Genomic DNA, 12,601 nt, shown 5'->3' with positions numbered 1-12,601 from the left:
ATCATGACCTGAGCCGAAGGCCGACGCTTTATGACTGAGCCACCCTGGGCCCCAATAATTATTTTTAAATTGACTAATTCAGGGGCGCCTGGGTGGCTCAGTCGTTAGGCGTCTGCCTTCGGCTCAGGTCATGATCCCAGGGTCCTGGGATCGAGCCCCGCATCGGGCTCCCTGCTCTGCAGGAAGCCTGCTTCTCCTTCTCCCACTCCCCCTGCTTGTGTTCCCTCTCTCGCGCTCTCTCTCTCTGTCAAATAAATAAATAAAATCTTTAAAAAAAAAAAAATGACTAATTCATACATATTTGTGATATGTAGAGCTTACATGAATCAAATGGTTTAAGAATACTTGCTTTTATTGCCAATACTTGCTTTTATTGCCTATTACTTGATTTCATTTTAATAATAACTAGATCAAAGATGAGATATGGAAATACTTCATACCAAGATGGATATAATAGACTTCAGATAACAATACGTTAAAAATTCAGGTAGATTCAACTCTCCTGGTGTAACCTATAACTGGGTTCTCAGTCTTATTCGTTTCACTTTCAAGTTAACGTTTGTTTTGAACATCTCATTAAGAAAATACAAAGTCAAGAAAAGACTGCCACCTACTGAATTATTAGAGCAATAATACAGGATGAGCACTTCCAAAGTATGCTTTGCAGAACATGAGTCTCATGAAATGCTGGAACCCTGTAGTCTAATAAGGTTGAGAAACAGGCGGTTTACCATATTTCCACAGGCATACACATATTAGCACATCAAAGGTTCTGAGTTCTTCAGTAAAGTGAAACTGACTCCCAAACTTACTGGACAATGTAAACTCCACTTTAATTTTTGTGAAATTACTTAATAACATCTCAGGGAAATAATATTCTGTAAAACGTATGTTGAAAAACGCTATTTCAGATATGAGAATCTCAAAATAACATCTCTTATCTAATTATATCCTAAGGTAGAAAAGCAATTTGTGATTCTTGCCTTATTTCACATTATATGGTGTCCTAAAATAACTAAACCAAAGAATCTTATTGTAGAAAGACATTTAAGGTCACACATATACATACTCTAACAACTCAAAACAAAAATACTGATTCTAAGAAAACCTACTTAAGCACACACCAATAATCATGGTGCACGATTTTAAAACCCCCTATGTATTAAGTACTGGAAATACTTACTGTGTAAGATTCAACCAATACTGTGGTTTCTAAGGCCAGCTTCTGCTCTTGCTCAATATTATACCCCACATAACACAATTTTTCTTTAATCATGCGAACTGTTTCAAAGTCAGCAGAATGGTTGAAGGCATATCCTCGCAATAGCAGCAGCTGGTACAAAAAACAGCAGTAAAGTCACAATTAATCTGAATGAGTTCAACTGTGGCAAGCTATCAGTGCTCACTAAACAGCTAATGTCAGTAACAAATGCAATGGACAGCGGATCCTTAGGTCTTACTATTTCAGAAATGGGAACAGTACTTTCCATAAGAGGATTTATAGTTCAGTTTCACAGAGAGTGAAAGTATTAACTGTTCATGAATAATAAATGGGTAAAACAAGCTAAAAAAAAAAAAACCAAGCTAGTTTTAAAAAAATTACTGTTTGAGTGGCACCTGGGTGGCTCAGTCGTTAAGCGTCTGCCTTCGGCTCAGGTCATGATCCCAAGGTCCTAGGATCAAGCCCCACATCAGGCTCCCTGCTCGGTGGGGAGCCTGCTTCTCCCTCTCCCACTCCCCCTGCTTGTGTTCCCTCTCTCACTGTGTCTCTGTCAAATAAATAAAAAAATCTTAAAAAAAAAAAATTACTGTTGGGAGTACTAATGTTTAGACAGTTTTGATAAATAATCAAAATAAATATTTTGATAAATATTATTTTAGTACTAGACTCCTATAATCTGCCATTTGCTCAATCAATGCCATGTTCATGAAATATCCCTAGATCTTAGAAAATTTTATCCCAAACTTCTAATATTATGTCTGACACATAGTAGATGGGCAAGAGAATTTGTCAATCAAATAAATGATGAGAATTCAAGCAGTTAACAGGAAAAAAAAAAAACCCATAATATGCATCACGAACAAGCTGGGACTTTTCATATAAAAACTTTAAAAATGAATCCCCTAATCCTTGTGAGAAAACCCTCGGACATTCCTCAGACAGAATTTTGGCCTGGAATGACAGTATTATAGTTCTCATTAGCTTAATCTCATTATTACTCTAAATGAGAAGAAAGGAACTCAATGTCAAGATAGAGACAGACAACCCCATTTTACTGCACAGATACTACCCTAGAATAGTTTCTCAACAGTGGCACCAATGATATAGTGGACCTTAACAATTCTTTGTCGTGCGGGCTGCCTTGTTCACTGTAGGATGTTTAGTAGCATTCCTGCATAGCTGGAACAACCAAAACATGTCTCCAGACATTGCAAAATGTCCCTGGCTGGTGGGGGGGGCAGGCGGGGGGGGGAGGGACGGCAGCATCACCCCTGGTTGAGAACCAGTGACCTGGAGAGAACTGACTGACTAGTCTAAACTATTTTTTTCAATATTAAAAAAATACACATGCCTCTAATTAACAGCCTTATATACTTTCTCCGGCAATGTTTTATTTATTTATTAATTTATTTTTTTTTTCAAGATTTTAATTATTTATTCATGAGAGATAGAGAGAGAGGCAGAGAGAGAAGCAGGCTTCCCACAGAGCAGGGAGCCCGATGCAGGACTCGATCCCAGGACCCTGGAATCATGACCTGAGCCGAAGGCAGACACTTAACCATCTGAGCCACCCAGGCGCCCTCTCCGGCAATGTTTTAAAGAAAATTATAACTAATTACAGTAAAGTTATAAAATTATAACTAATTAAAATAAACTTTAATATATAGTAAACACTAAAAACTGGATCTATTCCATGAAAACTACTAAATATTGAAGTCCGGTACAACTGGGCCCTGTTCGTTTGGCTTTTTTAGTAAAAGGCAAAAGATTTATACGATCTGAAGAGAAACCAGAGTATTGTTTGGTTTTTTTTAAGATTCATTTATTTGAGAGAGAGAGTGAGCATGAATGGGGGGCTGGGGGGTGGGGAGTGGGGGCAGAGGGAGAGGGAGAAGCAGACTTCCCACTGAGGAGCGAGCCTGACGTGGTGCTCCATCGCAGGACCCTGAGATTGACCTGAGCCCAAGGCAGACACTTAATCGACTGAGCCACCCACGCACCCCTCAAAAAAGAGTTTTATGGCAGAAAAGGCTGCCTCTATTGTTCAAAAAGTTTTAAGGTCTCTTCTATCTCACTACCAAGTCCTCAGGAATAGCAAACATAATTATGTAATGATGTATTCTATTCTCATTACTATATTAGAGAGCATGTATAAAAATCTTACATGGACTTTTACATGAATAATGGGGTAAATGGGACATTCCCCTAGTGGTGCAGAAGATCTGCTATGATCCTGAGAGGATATATTCAAATATGTTAAGTTAGTAAATACAAATTACAAAAGCTAACTTCTATGATACCTTCTTTTGCTTACCTTGATAAGATACCTGGTAATATCCCTTCCAGCAATATCCAGTCTCCTGGTAAGGTGAGGGAGAGAAAAGCCTTCATACACTGGACAAATGTGAGTTACACCATCTCCAGAGTCCACCACTACTCCAGTCAATAAACCTGTGTGAGAACCATGAGGTTTTAAATAAAAAACCAAATCAGAAAAATCAGAGCCAGCAAATTTCAAAAAATTCATACAGAAGCCAAACTACAAACTTCACCACCCAGAATGGTCTAGAAGCCAGCATTTCTTTATTATTCATTATTTTGCAGTTCTAACATCTAGACACTAAAGTGAGTGTTCTCACACATGTCTCTTGTGAGACTTTTAGTCTAACTGTGTGCTATCCCAGGAGATGAGAAGAAACAGACTCTGAGACCTAGGACTGAAAGACACAACATGTTCTTAAAGCTCAGTACAATTCTTTATTTTTCTTTCCAATTTAATCTTGATCCCTGAATTCCCTTGAAGTAAAATTTTTTTTTTTTTCTTAAAGATTTTATTTATTTATTTGAGAGAGAGAGAATGAGAGAGAGCACATGAGAGAGGGGAGGGTCAGAGGGAGAAGCAGACTTCCTGCCGAGCAGGAAGCCCGATGCGGGACTCGATCCTGGGACTCCAGGATCATGACCTGAGCCGAAGGCAGTCGCTTAACCAACTGAGCCACCCAGGCGCCCCTCCTTGAAGTAAAATTTTCTAAAGCATCATGGTAACTTTTAGGAAAATCATTGTGAGAGATAAAAACTACACAAGTTGATAGTGAACCTGTTGAAATAATGTACTTATTATTTTTGTCATATAATATATATTCAAAACTGGGTTTGGAAAAATTCCTATTGATACTAGATAGCTGGAAATTTGAGAACAATTAATCACGTCAATTATTCATCAGAAACCAGAAAGACAGTATCAGTTACACCTTATAATAAAAGAACAGCAAAGCAGCTGCCTTGTTTCCCATACATACTATTTAAAGTACAAATGACTGCAGAAGTTACCTTCTGCACTAGGGTTAATTAAAACAAAACTTTTTCGAACTCAAGTTTTGTAACAGTTAATAGTCTAATAATGTTTTTTTATTATTATGTTAATCACCATACATTACCTCATTAGTTTTTGACATAGTGTTCCATGATTCATTGTTTGCATGTAACACCCAGTGCTCCACGCAGAACCGGCCCTCTTTAACACCCGTCACCAGGCTAACCCATCCCCCCACCCCCCTCCCCTCTAGAACCCTGTTTGTTTTTCAGAGTCCATCATCTCTCATGGTTTGTCTCCCCCTCCTATTTCCACCCCCATTCTTCTCCTATCTTTTTTTTTTTAACATATAATGTATTATTTGTTCCAGAGGTACAGATCTGTGATTCAACAGTCTTACACAATTCACAGCGCTCACCATAGCACATACCCTCCCCAGTGTCTATCACCCAGCCACCCCATCCCTCCCAGCCCCCAAGTCTAATAATGTTTTAACCAAAAAAATTTTTTAACCTTATAGAATACGCAATGTCTGTAACTTTCTTAACCATTATTTTATCATTTTCACATCCCTGAATAGGCTCTCTCCCTTTCTTAATACAAACTTGAATGCACTACAGTATTTCATCATAATGATTTATCTTTGATACATTTATTCAATCTACCTCCTTTTGAAGCTGACATAATGTCTTTCCATGATTGATGGTGTATATAAATCTTCATAAAAAGCTTCATAAAAATCATTTACTGCCTTTTAATGCTGCATTCCTTTCAACAAGAAACATTTCATTGCAAAAAAAGAGGAATCCACATCATTAATTCAAAAACACTCCCAGTAATACCAACTGAAGCCGGGATCGACATTTTATTTTCCAAACAGACCTTCCCATCCAACTGCAGCTTATTTTCTCCCACTCCCACCAGGTTACAGACTAGCCTTTCCCTGTACACATTTGACCCATTTCCAGTGCCATACCATTTTGTCACTGGAGTATCCATTCTTTCCACTTCGATTCCTATGGATTCTTTAAGATTCAATCGAATTCATACCTTTCCATTTACACCTTTCCTGACAACTCTAACCTCCAGATTCCCTAATTCCAGTTATTCCCTTCAATCCTGTCTGTGGCATGCAGGCAAACATAGCTTCCTAACTCACCGTTGTCACTTCTCCTATTCACAACCCTTCCATGGCTCCGAATGCTTCTTCCTACCTTTAACTAGCTTCCTACCTAGCCCTAGCCACCTTGTTTAGAAGGAGAATTTTACGGTGGGTCAGAGTTCTTTTGATCTTTACTGGACTATCATTTCTCAAAATTAAAGATTCAACAGTTAAACAAAAAATGACTAAATATCGGGAATTAAAAGAGGGTATCTTCTCACTGGATGAAAATAAATGTATGAATACTGCTAGAAAAATCCATTAAGGTCAGTTTTATTCAAATACAATTTAAACAAAAATTCACTTCAACAGAACAGTCCATCCTTACCACCTAAACAAAATCATTATTACCAGTTTCAAAGCTTAGATTCCAAACTTTTAATGTCTATTTTTTCCAAAGTATTTTCTAAAATAATTTCTAAAAATGAAATAAAATTACCTCGGTGCAGGTAAACACTCCTTGCAAAGTAACAAGTGATTTTTAATTCCTTCTTCAAAGGAAAATTATTCACAGCTGGAATGTAATCACCTTAAGGTCAAGAAGACCACGTCTAGCTTACTCACTGCCATATCCTCTGCACTAAACACAGTACAAGGTACATTCCACTCGGTGAATGAACAAAGCTTCTTTGAAAATTTAGTTCCCCCAGGTATTTCCTAAGTATCTATACGTAGTACTGAAGACAATTTAATGAGTCAATGTATATTTTTACAAGGTGATTTTTACTAATCCATGTTTAGAATTAGATGGGTCACCACAGTATTAAAGTGAGTTTTCTAAGTACTATGTCATACACACAGCTAACTACTAAGGCTGAAGCCTTAGCTCAGGTGTCACCTCCTTCAGAAACCTTCTCTGCCATGCTGGGTCAAAATTATCTGCTTCTGTATCTTTTTGCCGAATAGACTCTAAATGTTTTGAGGGAATCTTCACATTTCAAGTGCCTAACAGGCTGTGTGGCACATATCTGACAGCCCCATAAATTCTCTTAATAAGACAATCAGAATAGAAAGAGCTCTCCCCACACGGCCAATTTTTATTCTCAATAGAAAGGGAGGCAGTTACTAATGGCAGCACCAACAAAACATAAAAGTTAGGAAGGCACTTCCAAATGTCTACCTTCTCCTCTACTATGTATACAAGCGTGATTTTATACTAACCTTTTTGGACTTCTATGTATTTTTTTTTAACTCTGCCAATTCTTTTAAAATTTTTTTTAAGATTTTATTTATTTGAGAGAGAGACAGTGAGCGAGGGAAAGAGCACAAACAGGGCGAGCGGCAGGCAGAGGGAGAAGCAGACTCCCCGCTGAGCAGGGAGCGCAATGCAGGACTTGATCCCAGGACCCTGGGATCATGACCTAAGCCAAAGGCAGATGCTTAACCGACTGAGCCACCCAGGTGCCCCAACTCTGACAATTCTAAGGACAAATTCGATGTTCATTCTTCACTGCATAAAAAATTACTTTAAAATAGTCTAAGAGGGAACCTCCTACGTCTTAAAAATTGAGTTCTCTTTTTACCTTAAGTCCTTCATTGCTTAATGAAGGAAATAAAAATATATGTGATATTTTACAAATTTTAGAAATTATGAAAATATTTGAATAAATATTTGAAAATATTTAAATAAATATATAAATACTGTGCTTTTCTGGGATTTCCAACTATTGAAAACTCAAATAAAATGGACTTAATGTCTGCTGAATTGATTATTCTAAAAGTTAAGTTTCACCTACCTTGAGCATACAAAGTCAGAACTGCCTGGATAGCTACATACACGCCAGAAAACTGGTAAGTTTCAAACATTACCTGAAAATGCAAAAGGAAAGAAAGAAATGCTGGTATTTAGAAGTTACATAGTAAATATTTTTATGCTTTCTTGATGGTCACAGAGTAGATTAGTTGCCAAAATAGAATCAAAAGGGACCTAAGAGAGTCCTTCATTCTCCTCAGCTGTCACAGAGCTCTATTGTAGGGAAGAGATTTTTGGATATATAGAGTCCTCAAGTATTTTGTAAGTGCTACAAAGCAAAGATTTTTGAGTGTTTTAGTTAATGGCTAAAGTGGAAGAAAGATTTCTGCATTTGAACAAGCCTTTCTTAATGATGTCCCTTAATGAAAATATCTTTTAATTCAAGGACAAACTACAGAAATTGCTTAACTGCTGGCCCCTCTCCCCTAACCTGCACCAAGACTGGAGTTCTACCTCCAACAGTTAAAAAAAAGAAAAAAGAAAGAAAGAAAGTAGTAAACCAGCAGGGCAGGAAGACAAAAATGTGTGCAGTAATTCCTGAATGCTGGCAGATAGAGAAACTGCCTAGCTGTTCTGCCCACCCTTCCAGCTTGAGCCCCAGCTGTGGCGCTGCTCTCAGCTCCCAGCTGAGCTACACTGAAGGGAGGAGTCTCCTTGTGCCCTCCCTATTCACAACCATGCTCATTCTCTGTAGTCCAGGTGGGCTGGGAACATCCTGTAGGACTTGTTCTGTCATCTACAGTGAGCACTCCTTGACTGGCAGGGCTGACTACCACTCTGTAAATCTAGACACCTAGAAATGTCGTAACTGATCACAATGAGAATTACATAGGATTTAAATGTTATTACTCTGAAACACATATTCATCAATTAAGCAACTAGATATTCTACCCAGTATTCTATTCCATCATCCTTTATTTCCCCTCCACAGGGGAGAAAACAGAAGAGTGAAGCTGTATTTGCGTTTGTCATCTTGAAAGTCCATGAGAATTTGTTTTTATTTGTAAGATAATTAGAAAGTAACAGTAGTACTAAATCAACTTTCTGGATGAGATTAAAGTAGGGCATTATCAGTCACAGCCAAATTTGCACCCGCACGTAAAAAAGAGTATTAAAATAAGGTGGGACCTTATAGCACATGAGAACAATTCTTGTCATTCTAGCAGATTAAAAAAAAAAAAAAAAACATGTCCTAGTCAAATAGCTGGCTAGTGGAAGAGGCACCCAGGTATAATGTCATCTCCCTAACTTTTCATCTGAAAGGAAACTTGGTTTTCATTCTGACATTGTGTTGCTTTCCTAAAGAGGTTTCCACGTGTAGGAGAAACCTTTTGGTTTAATACAAAAGTACCTCTACTCTGATTTTACAATGCACTGCTAAAAATAAATACCATTACAAATGACTACTTACCCATCACAAAGTATTAGTAGTTATAAGTCATTTAGAAAGAACAAATTGCAACTAAAATATGAACTAATATAACAAGGGCCATGTTTCACAGCTCTAGGGCTGCTCTGGAGCAGGAAATAGTTAAGATATAAGCCATAAGGAATGACATGGATTTTGTAACTAAAACCAGGATCTTAAATTTTTAAAACACTTAACATAAAACTTAAGTTTTAATCCAGAATTAAAAAATACTGTCTAGCAACAATCTTTTCTAAAATCCTTCCAAAATTTCCACCAACACCTAAATATGGTCATAGAGTAAAACAGAATTATTTACGTTAAGTAGTATCTGCAAAGCTACTAAGACAGAAAAAATTATTCTAAGTTTTTACCTCATATACAACAAGAGACAAAGACATACAGTTCCTACCTCATATAAAACAAAATATAATGAACGAGAACCTTGAAAAGTTACTTATCTAAACTATGAAGAAGGCAGACTTCTTGCTCTCCGTACCTGCTTCCCTTAGAGCCCTTCAAGCTCCTCTCGCTAACTCCCACCTCCCTGGTCCTTGGCCTTCTCACCACTGCCTGCTCCCATTTTCCTGGTGAACTGATTATCTATATCCTGATGACTCCCAAGTTTCTATCTCCAGCCTCAGACTTTTCTCCTGAACTTGATCTTTTACAGGTTTCCCTGCTATCTGAAAAGTAGAGCATTCATATGGAAATCTTAGGTAAAGCTCAAATGTTGTAAATCAAAGAAGCAGTTACCATTAGTTTACATGGAAAACTCAGTGTTCCCAAACCCCAAAAATAACCTCTCTTAGGCTTTTCTTGGACACAACTTGCTAATGGATGCACAAAATAAAACGAGATAAAGCACCGATGCTCACACAGTTCAAAGCTATGGTGCCTTGATGCTGAGTGTAGTTCCGGGGTAAGAGTTTGGCGGGGCCACTCTTGCTGGTCTGGGTGCACGCCGCCTCTAACATTAGCTCGCTGCAAAACAAATGCTGAATGCAATTTTCGCTTCCCCCCTTTATTCATACAGGTGAAAATCCTCTTCGGGCTTCTTTCAGTTAGTGAAAACAGGTACTAATGTAGGTCTTTGGTAAAAGTGAAGTGGCATAACATGAACTTTTGAAAAGTGAGGGACACCTCTATCTCCCTGACATTTTTGACTGGATGTCTAATGAGGGCCTACCATGTCCAAAACTGAACTCCTGATCCACTCCCCTCAAATCCTGTTCTACTTATCTCAGTCTTTTCCCATCTCAGTTGATGGTAATGTCATCCTCCAGGTGCCCAAGCCACAACCTTTGGAGTCATCCCTGACTCTCCCCTCTGTTACCCATATTTAATGCATTACAAAATGCTTTGACCCTACCTTCAAAACAGATTCAGTCTGGCCACTTCTCTTTACTTCTGCTGCTATTACCCCTAATCCTAACCATCATCATCTTTTGCCTAGATAATTGAAAGTCTTCAAACTGGTCTCTCTTCCACCTTTGCCTCCTTATGGTCTACTCACAACACAGCGGCCACAGAAACCTAAACTGGAGCATGTCCCTAACACAGAAGGGACATTTCGCTCAGAGTAAAAGAATAATTCTCTTCAAGGGCCTTCAAGGCCCTAGATCATCCTGTCCTATTATTTCCCTGACCTCATCCCCTGTTGCTCTCCCGTACTGGCTTCCTTGCTGACTCTCTAATACACCAGGCTTGTTCCCATTTTAAGACCTTCACACTGCCTAGCTACTTCCTTTGTCTGGAATGCTTTTCCCCCACATATCCTGGCTGAGTCCCTTATTCTTTAAATATCACCTTCTCTCAGAAGCCTACTCTCACACCCTATGAAAAATATAACCCCTTCACCCCCCTTAACCTGCTCTTTTCCCCTCTTTAGCATCTATTATCTTCTAACAAACCATTCAATTAACTCACTTTGTGGGTGGCAGGGGTGGGGTGGGTGGGGGGTGGGTGTCACCTGCCAGAAAAATAAGTTCCATGGCAGCAGGACTTGGTTTTGTTTACTGATATAGCCTATTTAGAAATAACGACTAGTTAGGTGCTCAGTAAATAGGATGGGGGGGGGGAACAATTATTTTCATTCCTTTTATCCTTAACAATGGTAAAAGAAAGAACATCTGCTATAATGTCTCATCACAGAAACACATACATACACATCCCATTTAAACACTTACCTCTACGATCTTCTCTCTGTTTTTGGTTGGGTTCATGGGAGGTTCTGTGAGTAAGATTTTACAATTTCTGGTATCTATGTTAAGTTTCTCTGGTCCAAATGTATAATCCCACAGGTGTTTCATGTCATCCCAATTTCGTACTATGCCATTTTCCATAGGGTAGTTAACTTCTAACATTGAGCGTAATTCACTTGCTTCATCACCGACCATAAGATCCTAGAAAATTATAATATCAAGGCTTTAGGCCAAATTTTTGCATAAAATATCTTCAGAAAATTACATTCTCATGATATTTTGGAAAACTTGGGAATAATTTAATTTTAATTTTTCTGGCACTTTCAGATAAAGTTCTTCATTCCACAAGTTTTAAAAATCTTTTCTTTCAAGAACAATGCCTTGGAAAGTTTAATCATGAATAATAAAAATTCTTATGTACAACGTGGGTTAAATCAATAAATGGACCTTACCTTTAATACAAATGTTTCCAAAAGAAGAGCATTAGCACAAATAAACCCCACATTTTCATATTTTGGAGGGTTTTGTATGAGGTTTCATCTGTTTCTTTTGCTCAAATGTTCAAAAAATAAGGCCTGTGATATGTGAAATAGCACATCAGGGAAAAAATCTTGTAGAAAAATGCTCAATGCATGCAGCACAGTTCTTTGTACTAAATATTGAAATGGTAAGTGTAAATGATACATCTTAATGTACTACAAAGCATAATGAAAGAAGTTAAAAATTAAATGATTCTTTATTATATTGTAATAATGCAGATATGCATCACATAACTTGCAAATTTCACAAATCTCTACCTGCACATGCCTCAGAATTGAAATTAAGTCTCTATATATGCCTCACCAAGATCAATGGAAATTTGTAGAGATATCAAAAATTAAAACACAGGGAAACAATTTTTAAAAATTAGCTCATGAGCAACATTTCCAACCTTAAAGTATAATACTGGAAAACTATGCTAGCACACAAGAAGCAGAGTACTCACAAGTCTTGTCTCCAAGGAGAGCATACTTAAGATGACCCACATTTGAAAAGTCAAATTTTGTATGTATAATAAGGCTAATGATGTCACAGAATTTAAGCTTATTTTAAAAGTCAGCTAGTCAAGATATTAAATAATCCTGATTTCTACATATACTGATAAATTCAACTTAAAAAAGCTATCAGAAATAGCTACTGTTTGCTATAATACCATAAATCTAAAACATGAGGAAATGAGAACATTAACATAAAATGTCTCAAAATAAGGTTTAAATATATATGAGTTTAAAACTTTTAAAAATAACAATTTAAAAAAAGATCAGAGGTAAACCAGGGTGAGGGCTCAAAAAAAGATTTCTGGAAAATCCACTGAAAGCAACAACAAAAAGGAAAAACAAAGTTAAAGCAGATGCCAGAAACGTTCACGAAAACTTCTCTGTTGCAACTAATTTCTTATAAATTTACCATAACTTAAATATTCAAATTTCTTAAATATTAACTGTTTAAAATCATCTGATAGGAAAATGGAAAATTAAAAATCTGCATCTGTGAATTCTA

The 12,601-nt window shown here is 37.4% G+C and overlaps 1 protein-coding gene across 1 annotated transcript in view; it reads right to left on the bottom strand.

The window, feature by feature from the left end:
• The window catches only part of ACTR2 (actin related protein 2), a 37,581-nt gene that overhangs the window by 13,832 nt on the left and 11,148 nt on the right, over nucleotides 1–12,601 (bottom strand). Inside the window, exons 3-6 of the mRNA XM_081833609.1 lie at nucleotides 11,048–11,263; nucleotides 7,434–7,506; nucleotides 3,537–3,673; nucleotides 1,184–1,333 (exon numbers count right to left, since the gene is read on the bottom strand). Of these exons, the coding sequence (XP_081689735.1) occupies nucleotides 1,184–1,333; nucleotides 3,537–3,673; nucleotides 7,434–7,506; nucleotides 11,048–11,263 (576 nt within the window). The remainder of the gene's footprint in view (nucleotides 1–1,183; nucleotides 1,334–3,536; nucleotides 3,674–7,433; nucleotides 7,507–11,047; nucleotides 11,264–12,601) is intronic.

The sequence above is a fragment of the Leptonychotes weddellii genome, chromosome 10, assembly GCF_054177405.1.
Source record: "Leptonychotes weddellii isolate Sample4059 chromosome 10, ASM5417740v2, whole genome shotgun sequence".
NCBI classification, from domain to species: Eukaryota; Metazoa; Chordata; class Mammalia; order Carnivora; family Phocidae; genus Leptonychotes; species Leptonychotes weddellii.
The sequence above is the reverse complement of the archived record's forward strand: the minus strand, read 5'-3'. Positions and strand labels throughout refer to the sequence as shown.